Source organism: Crocuta crocuta, unplaced genomic scaffold, assembly GCF_008692635.1.
Source record: "Crocuta crocuta isolate KB4526 unplaced genomic scaffold, BGI_CrCroc_1.0 scaffold39, whole genome shotgun sequence".
NCBI classification, from domain to species: domain Eukaryota; kingdom Metazoa; phylum Chordata; class Mammalia; order Carnivora; family Hyaenidae; genus Crocuta; species Crocuta crocuta.
Window position 1 is genome coordinate 8,121,081 of NW_027533334.1, and position 15,945 is coordinate 8,137,025.

Consider the following 15,945-nt stretch of genomic DNA (forward strand, 5'->3'; position numbering starts at 1 on the left):
ACTACCCCATTCCCCCATTCACCCCACCTGACCCCCCAGTCTGTGCATCAACCTCTCAAGGAAAGAAAGGCTCCTAGGGAGGATCTATGCAATCATAGCTTGGAGGTCAAGTTCAGGATGAAGGAAGGATGAGTTTCATCTCAGAGGCCAGAGAGCCCAAGGTGCCTGGAGGGGTGTGGGGGTAACAATGCCCACGTAGTTCCAGGGCCCTTGGACCCTGGCTCTGCTCTCGGTTCTTTAGTCCATCTGCTATCAAGGCTCTAAGTGGAGGCTGCCTTTCTGAAGGACGAAGGACACCCTTAAACACCGAGCCAGGCCTGGCTGGTCCCCAGCAGGCCCCCCAACCCCCACAGCCCAGCAGGCTTTTCCAAAAAGTTGGAGTCATGTCATCAGGCTCTTTGTCGTCTGGCACAGAGCTGGGGAACATAGGCCTGAGTCAACTATGGCCACACTGAAAACAGAGCCCATTATTACAGCCCTGGGCAGCCAGGCTGAATCATCCCGGCGCAGACACAGCCTTCAATTAGGGGAACAGCTCAATGCCTATGGATCAGCTGCTGGTACCACCGCCTCTTAGGTACCACCCTTCCCAAAGGATAATTCTCACCCATAGGATCATCTCACAAGTTTTCACACAGTCACCACCATACAGAAATATGTACCCAGCGAAACTGACTTCTGACTACACTCCACCTAAATGGGAAAATGGGCAACATTGAAAAGTGTCAGTGGCATGACTCAGATGTGGACCTGGGTGAGGAGGGAAAAGGGGTCGTGCGATCGTAAGGCAAAGGGACGGTGTTTGTTGGGAAGGGCTGTGAGAATTTCTTAGAAGTCCTGCTGCCAGTTTATCATGAGCCTGTGATGATCACAGTGAGCAGAGGGGACAAAGGAAGGGCATGGATAATCTACGATGATGGAAAATTAAAGCAAACCAATAAAAAAACCCACTGCAGCTGGCTCTGGCGTGCGGTCCAATGTAGGCACAATTCCACGCACCCACCCTCCTTCTGCACCCCGATGCCCACACCCTCCGTGTGCTGACTGTGGCAGCGGCCCTGAAGGCAGCTGGCTGGCTGGCAGCCACAAGCTAGCCACACATGGGTAATCCATTTGCTGAGACTCAAGCATCTGTCTCAAACTAGGGAAACATTTTCTCACAGTCGGCGTGGAGGGGCGCACCCTGCTATGCATCAGCTCACCTGCCCGTGCGAATGGACAATAGAACAAGGTGGCCACATCCAGTCGTGGCCACAATTGTATCAGTAGTCAGGGAAGTCAGCCCTGCGGCTGGAAAGACCAGCACGATGGGGAAGGAAAAGTATAGGCCTTCTCCTCCATTGCTGAACCCTTCTGTCAAAATGACTATTTTTTAAATTTTACTTTAGTCCACTTGGATTGGAGGGCAGAAAGCACCACATTGCTGAGTGAGGAGAGAGGGAGGTCCAGGGGCTTTTTTTTTTTTTTTTTTTTTTTATTGCTGNCCAGCTGCAAGGAAACACGTACCCAGGAAACATCACCGCCAACTTCTCCATCCGCTGCCAGGTTATGAGGACGGGGTTGGGAGGGTATCCCGGGAGCCCCCCTTCTCCCAGAACTGGCTCTGGAGTCACACAGACCGTATTGTGAACCCACCACTCCAATAGGGGTGGCCTCGGGCTCCTTCCTTAACCCAAGCTGCAGTTTCACCACAAGCTGGGGAACCCACAGTGCTGTTGGAACTCGGGGTTCTGTGTGCTCAGCACAGTGCCCGGCACGAAGTCAGCCCTGAACGAGGGATCCACGGGACTGTTGTGATTGTGCGTCGCAGGCCACTTTCTGCCAGATTGTGGTAGAGGAGAGAGAGCCAAGAAGTAGGGCTCTGTCCAAGGCACATCGCAGAAGTAGGGAAAAGCCGTGTTGGAGGGCAGGGCAAGGAAGTTCCGGGGCAGGGGGAGCAGCACCGGGGCTCGAACCAGCGAGAGTGGCCTCTAAGCCACGCCTAGCGGGCCCAGGAAGCCCAGCCTGGCAGCACGCTCCACCCACAGACCACCCGCGCCAAGTCCCGCTGGTCACTGGACCCAGAGCACTCACTGGCGCAGGTCTTCCCATCACTGCGGAGCACGTGTCCCTCTGGACACTGACAGGCAAAGGATGTGTCCGTGTTGATGCAGGTGTATTCGCAACCATGGTTGCTCAGCAAGCAGTAATCCGCCCCTGCAAAACCAGACAGCCAGGTGAGGTCGTCAGTAAGCTCCGAACTTACGGCCAGGGGAATCCAGTGACCACAGTCTTGCTTACCCGCCCCCCTTCACTCCACAAAGACATGTGGTCCCCAGATGACCTTGCCACGGTCTCCCCAGAGCAGAGAAGGAGAGGACCTCGAGGTGCCCTCCTCCGCAACGCTCAGATTCTCCACTTCTGTTGTGAACCTTTTCTGCGTAAGAGAAGCAAAGAAGGGGACTCACTGGAACAGGTCTTGAGGTCCTCGTTGATGAGGAAGCCTTCCGAGCACTGGCAGACGAAGGACTCCTCAGTGTTCAGACATAGCTGCTCACAGCCGTGGTCCTGCTCCGCGCAGTGATCCACGCCTGCAGTTGTCACACGGGGAAACAGAGTAGCCTGAGGGGACAACACTCACCAGCCACAGGGCATTAACACAGACCCCCCTCCCGCCCCCCCCTCACGGAGGCCTTTTACTTCACGGGCATCACAGAGAGCAGTGCTAGAAAGACGTGTGCAACCACGTGCAACTGTCTCCGGAAAATCAGCCTTATTTGTTTGTTTCTCTTCTCATTTCTGGGTCGAAGGAGTAAAGCGCACACGACTCCTGCGTTGGCGTGAATGCCAGCAGCACTCTGTGCCAGGGCCTTGGCACCACGGTGATCTGCAGTCCTCAAGGCTAAGGGCAGCCGTGAGCCCCATCTCAGGGAGGAAAGCGAGGCTCAGGAAAGCCAAGCTGTTCGCCCAAAGCCACACAGCTGACAAGCGGTGCTTAAGAGTGAGGGCTGTGGCCTCAAAGCAGCTGGGCTCAAATCCCACCTGCACCAACCACTTCCTTGAACCTTGGCCTCTGGGCCGCCGTTTCCCGCCTTGAGAAATGGGCATGACAATGGTTGCTCTCTTAGAGGAATGTGGTGAAAAGGAGAGGAGTTGATATACGTAAGGCCCTCAGAACTGTAATCTGGCACACAGTAATCACCGACTGTATGCTTATTAAGTATTGCTGGGAAAGAACTCATTGTATAGTTTCATTTTTCTCTGAAAATGACACGGAAAAAGTGTTTTTATCCCCCAGGCCCAAGACACCCAGATTCCAGAAACAAACCAAAGCCACAGCCTGCATGTGTGGCCGACCCTGGCACCGCGCGCGGTGCAGCTGGCCCCTGGGCCTCGCGCACTGAGGGATAGTGAATGCACAGCTGTGGCGAACGGCTCCCACAGACAGCCCTGCAGGCTGCCTCCCAGATTTCCTTGATGGAGAAAAAGCACAGACAGAGACCGGGGAGACACTAAAGACCTTGTGTAGGGCCCTCAAGGAGGCCTCTTTGACTCCTGAAGGGCCTGGGGCTAAAGCCTTCTGGAACATTCCATCAGTGGATGTGCCTACTGCAAAACTTGTGATTCCGGGAAAGTGTGACTTAATCTTTTTGTGCCACAGTTTCCCTGTCTTTAAGTAGGGACAAGAATGTAGATGCCACAAAAGGCTATGGTGAAGATTAAGTGAGTGAGTGCCTGGAAAGTGCTCACAGAGTGTGCACCTCCTAAGGGCTTGCTGTCATTATGGCCTGGGGATCCCTGAGTACTTAAGCGGAACAGGATACCATGGCCTTCTCTGCAAATTCCTAGGAAGAGATGGTTTGGTTTATAGCTGACGAGGTGGTCTTTTTAAAAAATGTTTATTTATTTTGAGAGAGTGAGAGAGCAGGGGAGGTGCGGAGAGAGAGGGAGAGAGAGAGAATCCCAAGCAGGCTCCACGCTGTCAGCGCAGAGCCTGATGCGGGGCTTGAACCCACGAACCATGAGATCATGACCTGAGCCAAAACCAAGAGTCCAATGCTGAACCGACTGAGCCACCCAGAGGCCCCCAAGTGGTCTTTCTTATTAGATCCCAGGGAGAAAGTATGGTCTAATCACTCTGGTCCCTCCTCTGAGCTCTTCTGGGCTCCCCCAAGGCATGCTGGGAGGGAGGAGAGGCCACAGCCCCTGGGGCTCTATGTCGGCTCCATCAGATCATGCCCAGCCTGTCCTGGGATGCTTCCCAGGGCTGTCAGCTGGCAGACCCCAGGCCCCTGAGAGAAGGCAGAATGTACCCAGACCCATCTTTACCAGGGTGTGTCCTTGTCGAATGGAACATCTCCCGCTCCCCACTCGCTTCTCATAAGACCTCAGGGACTTCCAGAGGCAAACGCATAGCAGCCCCCAACTGTCTAGTTCAAATGTTCTTTGACCTCTGGAATCAGTCCTTAGAAAGCCTAATCGAGGCACTTTTTTCCCTCTAACGACTAAAGGGATACCAGTTTTCCTGAGGACCGCTCTGTCCCTAATACTTCATCTGTGAAACTTCCCCTTCTGGCAGTTTGAGGCCCAAATACTGAACAGCTGCACTGTTCTCATTCACAATCTATCTCTGTCCCCAAAGCTGGAGCAGATGTGCAGCCTGCCGTGTGGAAAGCCACACACACAAAGGGCCCCTTCTGTGCTGGCCATGTCACGGAGCCCCTCTCCCAGACCAGGGTCCCAGGCATCGACCGCAGGGCTCATGTGCCCCCACCCCCGCTGGCCTGGACCAGTGGAGACTGTGCCTCATAAAACAAGACAGAACTGGCCAGCTGGCAAAGCCTGCGAGTTTCCGTGCATTTACATCACCGAATGGGGGTTTGTTGTGCCTCTTACACAAGACAGTAAAGAAAGGCTTAACAGAAAGCCCCACATTTCCCAGCGTCGGCCTCAGATCAGTACTGCGGTAGCCCACGTACTTTCTGGAGTCTGTCTCTTCTGGCCTCTTGTCCCAGGCCAGAGTCTCACTGGTCACTCTCCCAGGCTCCGTGGGAATAATGAACGGTTATCTTCCATTGTGCTTTCCTTGGCCCAGGCACAGGCTAAGGGCCTAAACTGGTCCTGATTATTCCCCTTAAAAACTCTAGCAGACCGGGGCACCTGGGTGGCTCAGTTGGTTAAGCCTCCGACTTCGGCTCAGGTCATGATCTCATGGTCATGGGTTCGAGCCCCATGTCGGGCTCTGTGCTGACAGCTCAGAGCCTGGAGCCTCCTTCAGATTCTGTGTCACCTTCTCTCTCTGACCCTCCCCTGTTTGCGCTGTCTCTCTCTGACTCTCAAAAATAAATAAAAAACATTTAAAAAATTAAAAAAAAAAACTCTAGCAGATTGGGGTACCTGGGTGGCTCAGTCGGTTAAGCATCCGACTCTTGGTTTCGGCTCAGGTCACGATCACGCGGTTCATGAGTTTGAGCCCCACGCTGGGTTCTGCACTGACATGTGGAGCCTACTTAGAGTTCTCTCTCTCTCCCTCTCTCTTTGCCCCTCTCCTGCACTAGTGCTCTCTCTCAAGATAAATAAATAAGCATTAAAAAGCCCATGATAGTAGATAGATAGATAGATAGATAGATAGATAGATAGATAGATAGATAGAGGTACCTGGGTGGCTTAGTCCGTTAAGTGTCTGACTTCGGCTCACGGTTTGTGGGTTCGAGCCCTGCAACAGGCGCTGTGCTGACAGCTCAGAGCCTGGAGCCTGTTTCAGATTCTGTGTCTCCCTCTCTCTCTGCCCCTCCCCTGCTCATGCTGTCTCTTTCTCTCTCTCAGAAATAAATAAAAACATTTAAAATTAAAAAAAAAATAGATAAATAAATAAATAGATAAATAAAACAGATGGGGAAATCAAAGCTCAGCAAACACATCTAGGGCCACACATCTAGTATGTGGTGGAGCTTGGATTTAGATTCCGGTGGGTCTGACTTAATCAGTGCTCTCAAGAGCAAATAATAACATTAGCCAATATTTATTGAGTGCCTATTAATATTCAGCAGCACTTTTCTAAGTGTTTTATATGTATGGATTCTTTTAATCCCCACAAACAAAACAATGAGGTAGGTGGCATAAATAGTCCCATTTTATGGATGATGAAACTGAGGTGAGGCAGGTGAAGCCTGTTGGACTGTCAAGCTCACAGGAAACCCAGCAGCTTCAGAAGTGAGCCTGCATGTGAAGCGCGCCCTCCCCTGGGAACCCCCGCTGCGGCACACTCACGGCTGCAGGTCTTGCCGTTCGGGTCCAGGCTGTAGCCCCGGCGGCAGCGGCAGTAGTAGCCTTCCTCCGTGTTGATGCATTCATGCTCGCAGCCCGGTTTGTGCAGTGCACAATAGTTGATTCCTGAGGAGAGAGACAGAAGACCCTCCTGCAGGCTCTGGGCTTCTCCCAGGGCTGAGGTCAGCCTTCAGAAGCAAACAGTCAGTGAATAAGGTGCCATTGTGGACAGAGAAGACGGCTCCTGCTCGCAGGGAGCTGGTTTGAAGGCGAGCCCGGATCTGAAGCCTAGATTCTCCAGCATGGGTCTTTGGCCCCCAGGATGGCCAAAAGCTGGTGAAAGAGGTTGAGGACCGCAATTCCCAGCCCGTCCCTTCCCAAGAAAGATGGAAAAGCTGGGAAAATCCAATTAGTCTTGTCTTCTAGTTAACCTCATCACTAGGGCTCAAAGCGTGTAGGGAACCGCTGTCTTCAATGATATCTGACAATGACATTGGACAGCGCAAGGCAGAGTAAACAAAACTCCTCCTGTAAGATAGCCAACTATCTAGGAGAGGCAGGACATGGCACTTCCATCGAGAAGGGTCCAAATGCTCAGCCTCGCTCTGGCTGAGATCGCGACAGCCTGCATATCAAGCAACTGGAGAAGACACATCTGCTGCTGCCCAGGTTGTGACAGGTGTGTCCCATGGCGACATTCACCCCCATACAGGCTACGTTTCTGCCAGCGGTGGGAGCGGCATCATAACCAGGAGCCAATTAGCATTTCATTTCCTGGTAGAAAATGCTAAAACCACAAGACCCCACAAAGAGCGGGTTATGGGGGAGACGGAGAATGGTAAAAGGAAATAAAATGAGCTTGTGGGGGGCCTTTAGGAGACTGGTGTTGGAGGAAATCGTCTTTTTTGCTTAACTGCATTGTTCTTTCTTGTCGGGGTGTGGCAGACGCTGTTGGTCGCCTTGCCAACAACCATGACCCTGTCTTCTTGGGACTAGTGCGCTGACCCCACAGGCATGATTCATGATTGATCTCAGCCAGCCTGGTGAGCATCCCTTCAAGGGTCTGTGACGTGCCCTCCCAGGTGACTGGTGAGTGGAACTTTCCATGTGCAGAGTTTGAGCGGAAGTGGATGCAGACTGAGTACACAGAGAGAACTCTCACCCCACTCAGGGAATGGCCTAGCAGAAGAGATGCCACCACAACTGTCATTGACCCCTGGGTACTTTCTGTAAGTCATCCCTTCTGCATGAGGGGAGACAGCAAATCGTTAGCTGTGTGTGGTTTCAGTTCATCAGCCAGGAACTCATCAACAACCTGACCTGCGCGGGACAGAACACAATGCCACGAAACAAGGGGCTTCAGTGAAGGAAAACGGGCCTGCCATTAAAACACTGGCCACATATAAGCAGACAAAAAAAGAAAAAAGAAAAACAGAAAGAGACACAGAGTACCAAGGGCGTTACAGTCTGGGGCCACACAGTGGAGAGTCTGCAGGAATCCTTTTGCTACACCCTCAAAGGAAGGTGAAGTTACTTTCTGTAAACGCGGTTGTAAAAAGGTAGCAGCCACTATGGAAAATAGTATAGAGTTCCCTCAAAAAATCAGATACAGAATTACCATATGATCCAGAAATTCCACCTCTGGCTATTTACCCAAAAGAATCAAAAGGAGGGACTTGAATTCAGCCTTAAAAAGGAAGGAAATTCTGACAAACGTTACATCATAGATGATGCCTGAAGACATTATGTAAAGTGAAATAAGAAAGACACCAAAGGACAAATATTGTATGATTCCACTTACACGAAGCAACTAGAACAGGCAAATGTAGAGAGACAGAAAATAGAATGGTGGTTGCTAAGAGCTGGGTGGAGACAGGCCTGGGGAGTCGTTGTTTCATGGGTACAGAGTTTCAGTTCAGGGAGATGATAAAGTTCCGGAGTTTAAGGGTGATGATGGTTATATAAGAATGTGAATGTACTTAATGCCACTGAAGGGTATTAGAATAGTCAGGGGCACCTGGGTGGCTCAGTTGGTTAAGCGTCCGGTTCTTGATCTTGGCTCAGGTCATGATCTCACGGTTCGTGAGATGGAGCCCCACTCTGGCTCTGTGCTGACAGTGTGGAGCCTGCTTGGGATTCTCTCTCCCTCTCTCTCTGCCCCTCCCCAGCTTGCACTCACACATACTGACTCTCTCTCAAAAATAAACAAAAAGCATTTTTAAAAAAATGGTTAGAATGGCCATTATTATGTTATATATATTTTATCGCAATTTTTTAAAAGCCAGCATTGTCTTTAAGAAAGATTTACATACAAAATAACTAAACTGAAAAACATTTAGATTCTTAAAGATGTTCTCAGCTATCTGGCAAGCAGCAATTCAAAACTGACTCCAAATGGTTCCTTATGGCAAAGGTCTAACTGCAGATCTCTGCCTTCTTTACATGCTTGAGTTACATTTCTTTTAAAATACTTTAAAAAAATTTTTTATGTTTTTATTTATTTTTGACAGAGAGAGAGAGTGAGTGGGGGAGGGGCAGAGAGAGGGAGACACAGAATCTGAAGCAGGCTCCAGGCTCTGAGCTGTCAGCACAGAGCCCAATGAGGGGCTCAAACTCACAAACCATGACATCATGACCTGAGCCAAAGTCGGACACTTAACTGACTGAGCCACCCAGGTGCCCCTTGAGTTACATTTCTTTATATGTGTGCTACTTAATTAGTATTTACAGAGTACCTCTAATGTGCCCCGTATCTGGTTTGGTCTCCTTGCTACCTGTGCGGTGTTATATACGGGCAGGTTTGCCGGTAGCTTTATCTGGTGAAGCCTAGAGAGTCTGGTGAGCCCCATGAGAGGTCAGTTGGCAGAACGGTCAGACAACAAATTTTATTTTATTTTTTTAAGTTTATTTATTTATTTTGAGAGAAAGGGGGAGAATCATGGGGGGAGGGGCAGAGAGAGAAGGGGGACAGAGGATCTGACAGCAGAGTCCGATGTAGGGATCGAACCCATGAACTATGACATCATGACCTGAGCCCCAGTTGGACGCTTAACTGACTGAGCCACCCAGCTACCCCACAGACAACAAGTTTTAAACAGAGCTTGGGGTGCCTGGGTGGCTCAGTCGGTTAAGCATCTGACTTCAGCTCAGGTCATGATCTCACGGTTCATGGGTTCGAGCCCCATATCGGGCTCTATGCTGACAGCTAGCTCAGAGCCTGGAGCCTGCTTCAGATTTTGTATCTCCCTCTCTCTCTGACCTTCCCCTCCTCATGCTGTCTCTCTCTCAGAAATAAATAAAACATTAAAAAAAAAAATAAACAGAGCTTATGCGTGCCAGCTCATAAAAAGCTGGAAACTTCACTGAGAAGGTGAGACATCAAAACATGTACGATTAGTGACCCTAGACAGTAAATTATAATGCCAATGGAGTGACACAGTTAGCACATTTCAGAAAAATTGGTTAGGCTACAAAATGTTAAAGCGGGATGTCGTGTTCCTTTGGTTTAGCAAACCCAGGTCCAGAGAAGGAAAGCAGCCTGTTCAAGGTCACACAGCCAGTATGAGTCACACTGCTAAGACCAGCCCTCCCATCTCCATCCTGGCTCTTCAGAGAGTGAGGCCTCTAGCTCCAGGGAACACCAGCTATGGTGCCCCATGTGAGCAATCTTGGAGCCCAGCACACGTCACACCCACGTGTGATTCCCCCCTCAGGCCCCACCTTGACAGCCAGGCCAGTCCTGGTGTCTGTGCTCTGCACCACTGCCTTAATAATTTATGCCTTAAATTGATGACAGTACTTTCCAGAACAAGAAACTGTGCCCAGATGAGGAGGAAGAACAAATCTCGGCCAAGAGACTTTCTTCAGCAGAATTCTGCCTTGAACTTTGTTTTCTCCCTTAATTGGATAACATCAAATTCCTCCAAAAAATAGATGCCTTATTAGATTTGAAAATAGCCCACATCCATCAACCATCTATTAAACGTAAATGGCTATACCCTGAGCTTGAGATCCATAAGGCTTTTGAGATCTTCACATTCCTAATAACAAACTCCAGACTTAAATCTAATTTCTTGCTTCCCTCTTCCACGTAATGCTCCAGAGAGACACTGAGCGCTCACTGCTGTGAGCAACTGTCTGCCATAATCGACCGAGCGCGAACGTGAAGTCAGGAGCAGCTCGACCAGGCTGACCTCAGGAACCCGGGGCTGGGTGTGCAGCAGACAATGGAAAATGTAACGATGAGGCAGAATGTTGGGAGAAGGGCTGATGAGGACATCGGGATTTAGACACAAATTCCATTTTTCTTGGATGAAAAAGCAGGGCACCTGGCTAAAGAGGAAATGGAGCTACACTCACTCAACATATATGAATGAGCATTAGGGGCTGTGGAGCGGGCCACGGCCTGCAAACAGGCCCATCTGCGGTGGTCAAACTGCTCCCAAAGGTCACGGCCTCTCCACGGGCCCTTCTGATCTCCACCTCCCTCCCCTCTTGAAAACAATGCATGCGTGCACCGCCTTGGACCCTTCTCTTAGGTCAAGTGCCTCTCCTGGCAGGATGTGAGGGAGTGGCAGATGTTGAGGGAATCCTTGATGACTGGTAAGAGATGAGGAACTTCCAGCAAATTCCCCCGCACTGATGGCCGCATGCCTCACTTGTTCCCCTTTTCCTCCATGAGGAACACACACGAAGCTTGCCACCACATGCGTGTCTGAGTTCAACCTGATCTAATTATTCCCCACATAAGCTTTCGGTCCACAAACGAGTCCACCTGTGACTGATTTTCCCCAGTGGTGGTCAGCCACTAACACACTTACACCTAGAAAATGGTGTAAATAGCACAGAGAGGCGGGGCCAGGCCAGGAAAGTTGGTTTTCCACCACAGTGATGCATGTGTGGTCTAATGGAAAATATTCCACTTCATTGTTTTCATGCGCTGAATGATGCCATCGGGTAAAATTCCCATTTAATGCTTGAATGTTTCCAGGGTTTGCATCTAGGCTAGGCAGTAGGGATTACCTTTTGTAAGAGAGTCTCAGTTTCATAACGTGGCCTCTGCAGCCATCTGCCACCAGACAAGGTCAAACACTTATGAGAGTGAGGTGGTATGTTCATATGTGCTGGGAGCAGAATGGGGCTTGTCTGGATTCAGTTACATAGCCCACAGTGCTTTTTCAGAAGAAGTACATGGTCAAACTTTTGAAAATTCAGTCCCACTTTGATGCAGAGCTCCGCTGTACATATCACCAGGAAGAGGTGGTGAAGAAGTGGATAAGAAAATACACCCCTAAATGGAGGTTCCAGAAAGTTCTGCAAATGACACTGCCAGGAAAACACAAACAATTCAGCGTGCCTAAGTGTGGACTGATTATGGAAATACTTTTTATAAAAGTTCAAACCTGTATGCTTAAAAAGACCATCTTTCTTAATTATTTTTTAATGTGTATTTATTTTTGAAAGAGAGAACACGCACGAGTTGGGGGCGAGCAGAGAGAGAGAGGGGGCAGAGGATCTGAAGCGGGCTCTGTGCTGGCAGCCTACAGCCTGATGTGGGGCTCAACTCATGAGCTACGAGATCGTGACCCGAGCCGAAGTCAGACACTTAACTGATGGAGCCACCCAGGAGCCCCAAAAGGGCCAGCTTTCTAACAAGATTGCATAATTCGAATAAGAGTTGCAATTTCTCCAGGATGATAAATCTCAGAGAGATCCATTTACTCACTCATTCAATCATTCATTCAATAAGACTTGTGTTGCACTTTCTAGTGCCAAGCCCTTGAGGTGTTGAGGATTCAAGAGTGAGAAACAGAGAAGAATCTCTATCCTTGCGGACTTTCCCGTCTAATGGTTTCTCAGGAACAGTCCGGTGTAAAGAGATCCCACTTGGGGCTCATGCTCTAGATCCCCCTCGATGTGCCAGCTGACAGGCATTTGAGTCACTCAGCACATCATTAATTTCATCCTGCTGACACCATGTACTTCTTGAAGGCTGCGGGAAGGCCCCCAGAGTCCTATTTTTTCCTTCCTTTATGTCAAAGAGGATAGAGCAGCAATTTCCCCCTCTTAGCAGCCAGCAAGTCTCTCATCTGATAGGACTGGAAGAAACTAATTCCTTTTGCCTCCCGTCTCTGGGCTCAGGCTTTTCTCTCTCAAGGTCCCAAATACATGTTGTGGGGCTAAAGAGGAGGGAGGGTGTGTGTCCTCAATAGGTTGGAACTTCAGTTTGGGCCTCCACTTTGCTCAATGAATCCCATAGGCAGACTCAGTCCATTCAATCTCTAAAAATCGTCTCCATCACAGAACTGGGAGAGACAAAAGGTAAAATAAAGGGCACAACGGTATCAGTAAGCACAAATGCTGAGTCCAGGTATGCTGGCTTAAGGTTTGCAAGGAAAAGGGAAATTAGCAGAGCATTTATCAGACAAGCCCTTCTACATCCAGTGCAACTTACGTCTGCAGGTTTTCTTATCTGGATTCAGGGTAAAACCTTTCAGGCAGCGGCAGGAATAGGAGTCGTCTGTGTTAACACACTCGTGCTGACATCCATGACTGGGTGAGGCACAGTAGTCTATCTCTGGAAAGAGAACAATCATTAAGAATGGTGAACAAAATAATAAATCTAACAGGGAAAATCCAAGGGATTGTCATTCTTAATTTCCCCTAAATAGATAAATTCCCGTAGCCTCAAACACTCCTGCTATGAAGGGATCTCTCTGGGAAGTGATTTCCATGTTTAGGGATATGGCCTCCCAGCGAGAACTTTCTCAACATGTTGCAAAATGTTTTTTTTTTTTTAATGTTTTTTATTTATTTCTGAGAGAGAGAGAGAGAGAGAGAGACAGTGTGAACAGGGGAGGGTCAGAGAGAGACACACACACAGAATCCAAAACAGGCTCCAGGCTCTGAGCTGGCTGTCAGCACAGAGCCTGATGCGGGGCTCGAACCTGCAAACCATAAGTTCATGACCTGAGCCCAAGTCGGATGCTTAACTGACTGAGCCACCCAGGCTATGCTGCAAAATGTTTATGCAGCAAATGAACTTGTGAAGATGCTTTCCTTGTCTGGGTTCATGTAAAGGCCACTAAAATAAAAGTGGATTGAGAGTTGTTTGTTGTATCACAAGCTGGGAAGAGACAGCTTAGCTCAAAGTTTTATGGAATTTATGCAATTAAAACAATGGAATCTTCCCAAAGTCTAATGCCAGACCGCTTAAAGCCTTCAGACACTGAGCCAAACAACAGGACACAGTCAGATCCTGGGAAGAAGAAGAAGTAAATGACACAGATATTCTGAGTGTAAAGTACTGCCCTCATTACATCATAGGGCTCATTTGCACTTAGATTTTCTCAAGGTTGCACAGTCAGAGAATGTGATCCCTAGGTACACATTAATTTAAACCAAAATACCAAGAGTAAAAAAGGTTACGTGGAATTTTTTATAATGGGACTTTACTTGTATGAGTATTTTTAGATAGGGAAAGAGACTTCTATTGAAGGGTCTGATTATTTTGCTATAATGGAATTAAACACGCTGTTTAATACTGCCTGAAATAACTAGCCCCTGATGGGATCATAAAAGAAATATTTTTGTTTTGACAGGATTTTACTGTATTACAGAAAATGTGACCTATGGATATCATTTTAATAAGGAAAAATTTTAATAATGAAGAATTTCCTACCCTGGACCAGAGGAAACAAAATGAGTGAGAGAAAGGGGCATGATATCCTTAAAAGGAAAAACATAGAGTAGTTTTTAAAATCAAGTAGTTAAGTCCTCCAACTTTGTGCATCTTTTTCAAAATTCATTTGATTGTTTTAATCCTTTGCGTTTTCACACATATTTTAGAATCAGCTTGTCAATGTCTGTAAAAGAAGCATGCTAGGATCATGATAGATATTGCTTTGATGTATAGATTTGGAAAGGACAGACAGCTTACCAGTATTAAGCCTTCTGATCCAGAATGTGATATATCTGTTTATTTAAGTCTTCTTTAATTTCCCTTAGCAGTGTTTTATAGTTTACATTGTATAAAAGTCTTTCACATCTTTTGTCATATTTGTCCATAGGTACTCCACATTTTTGATGCTATGGTAAGTGGTATATTTTAATCTTAATTTTCGATTTTCCATTGAAAAAATGTAAAAAATAGTTTTTTATATATAGACCTTGTATCCTGCAATTTTGCTAAACTCACTTAAGAGCCCTTTTTTGTAGACTCCACTGAATTTTCTACATAGATGACCCCATTGTCTGTTAATAAAGATGCTTTAATTCATCCTTTCCAATCTAGATTTCATTCTTTTCCTTTTTTTTTTTTTTTTTGTCCCTTATTACAATGGCTAGAGCCTATAGCACAATGCTAAAAAGAGGTGGTGAAAGTGGGTATCCTGTTTTGTTTCTGATCCTGTAAGGAAAGCACTGAGTCTTTCATCATTGAGTATGATGTTGCCTGATGGTTTCTCCACTGATGCACTTCATCAGATCGAGGCAGTTCTTATCATTCCTAGTTTGCAGAGAGGTTTTTTTTTTTCTTTTAAAAATCATAATTGAGGAGTGCCTGGGAGGCTTAGTCGATTAAGTGTCCGACTTCAGCTCAGGTCATGATCTTACAGTTCACTGAGCTCAAGCCCCGCATTAGGCTCTGTGCTAACAGCCTGGAGCCTGAAGCCTGTTTCGGATTCTGTGTCTCCCTCTCTCTCTGTTCCTCCCCTGCTCACACTCTGTCTCTCTCTCCTCTCTCTCAAAAATAAATAAAGATTAAAAAAACTTTTTAAATCATGATTGAATGTCAGGTCTTGTCCAATGCTCTTTCAGTATTGAATTCAGTATTGGATCTAACTCTTTCTTTTGAGTTAGATCATATGGTTTCTTTTTAGTATGCTAATATTGTCAATTAAAGGTATTAATTGACAAAAAAAGGTACCTTTATCACGTTTTGAAGGTTAAACCAACTTTGAATTCCTGGGATAAATCTCACTTGGTCACGATGCATTATCCTTTTTACATAGTGTGGAATTTGATTGCTAAAAATATTTAAACAACTTTTACATGCATTTTATGAGGGATATTTGTATGTAGTTTTCTTGTATTATCCTGGGTTTTGTATCAGGGTAATGCTGGCTTCATAGAATAAGTTGAAAAATGTTCCCGCTTCAATTTTCTGAAAGAATTTGTGTAATTGGCATTAGTTCTTCCTCAAGTATTCACCAGTAAAGCAAACTAATCCTGGTGTTTTCTTTGTGGGGAGGTTTATAAGTACAAGTTCAATTTCTTTTAATATATAGAGGCCTTATTCATATGATCTAATTCTTCAGTTAATTTTCATTAGAACAGACTATTCATCAATGAAATAACACCAAGAAACATGTACAGTCCGAGTAGCAAAAAAAATTATTCAACACTTTGTGATGCATACATATGATAGATTATCATGAAGACATTAAAATGTTTTGATAAGGGCACCTGGGTGGCTCAGTCAGTCAGTTAAGCGTCCAACTTCGGCTCAGGTCATGATCTCATAATTCGTTGGTTTAAGCCCTGCATCGGGCTCTGTGCTGACAGCTAGCTCAGAGCCTGGAGCTTGTCTTCAGATCTGTGACTCCCTCTCTCTCTGCCCCTCCCCTGATCACACTGTCTCTCTCTCTCAAAAATAAATGAACGTTAAAAAAATAAAAAATAAAATGTTTTTGATAAAGT

General features: G+C 47.2%; 1 protein-coding gene across 2 annotated transcripts in view; it reads right to left on the reverse strand.

Moving 5' to 3' along the window:
- Positions 1-15,945, reverse strand: part of MATN2 (matrilin 2) — a 117,603-nt gene that overhangs the window by 24,592 nt on the left and 77,066 nt on the right. For both annotated transcript variants that reach the window (XM_077748217.1, XM_077748216.1), the window contains exons 6-9: positions 12,701-12,823; positions 6,250-6,372; positions 2,448-2,570; positions 2,074-2,196 (exon numbers count right to left, since the gene is read on the reverse strand). In XM_077748217.1, coding sequence (XP_077604343.1) covers positions 2,074-2,196; positions 2,448-2,570; positions 6,250-6,372; positions 12,701-12,823 — 492 coding nt within the window. The remainder of the gene's footprint in view (positions 1-2,073; positions 2,197-2,447; positions 2,571-6,249; positions 6,373-12,700; positions 12,824-15,945) is intronic.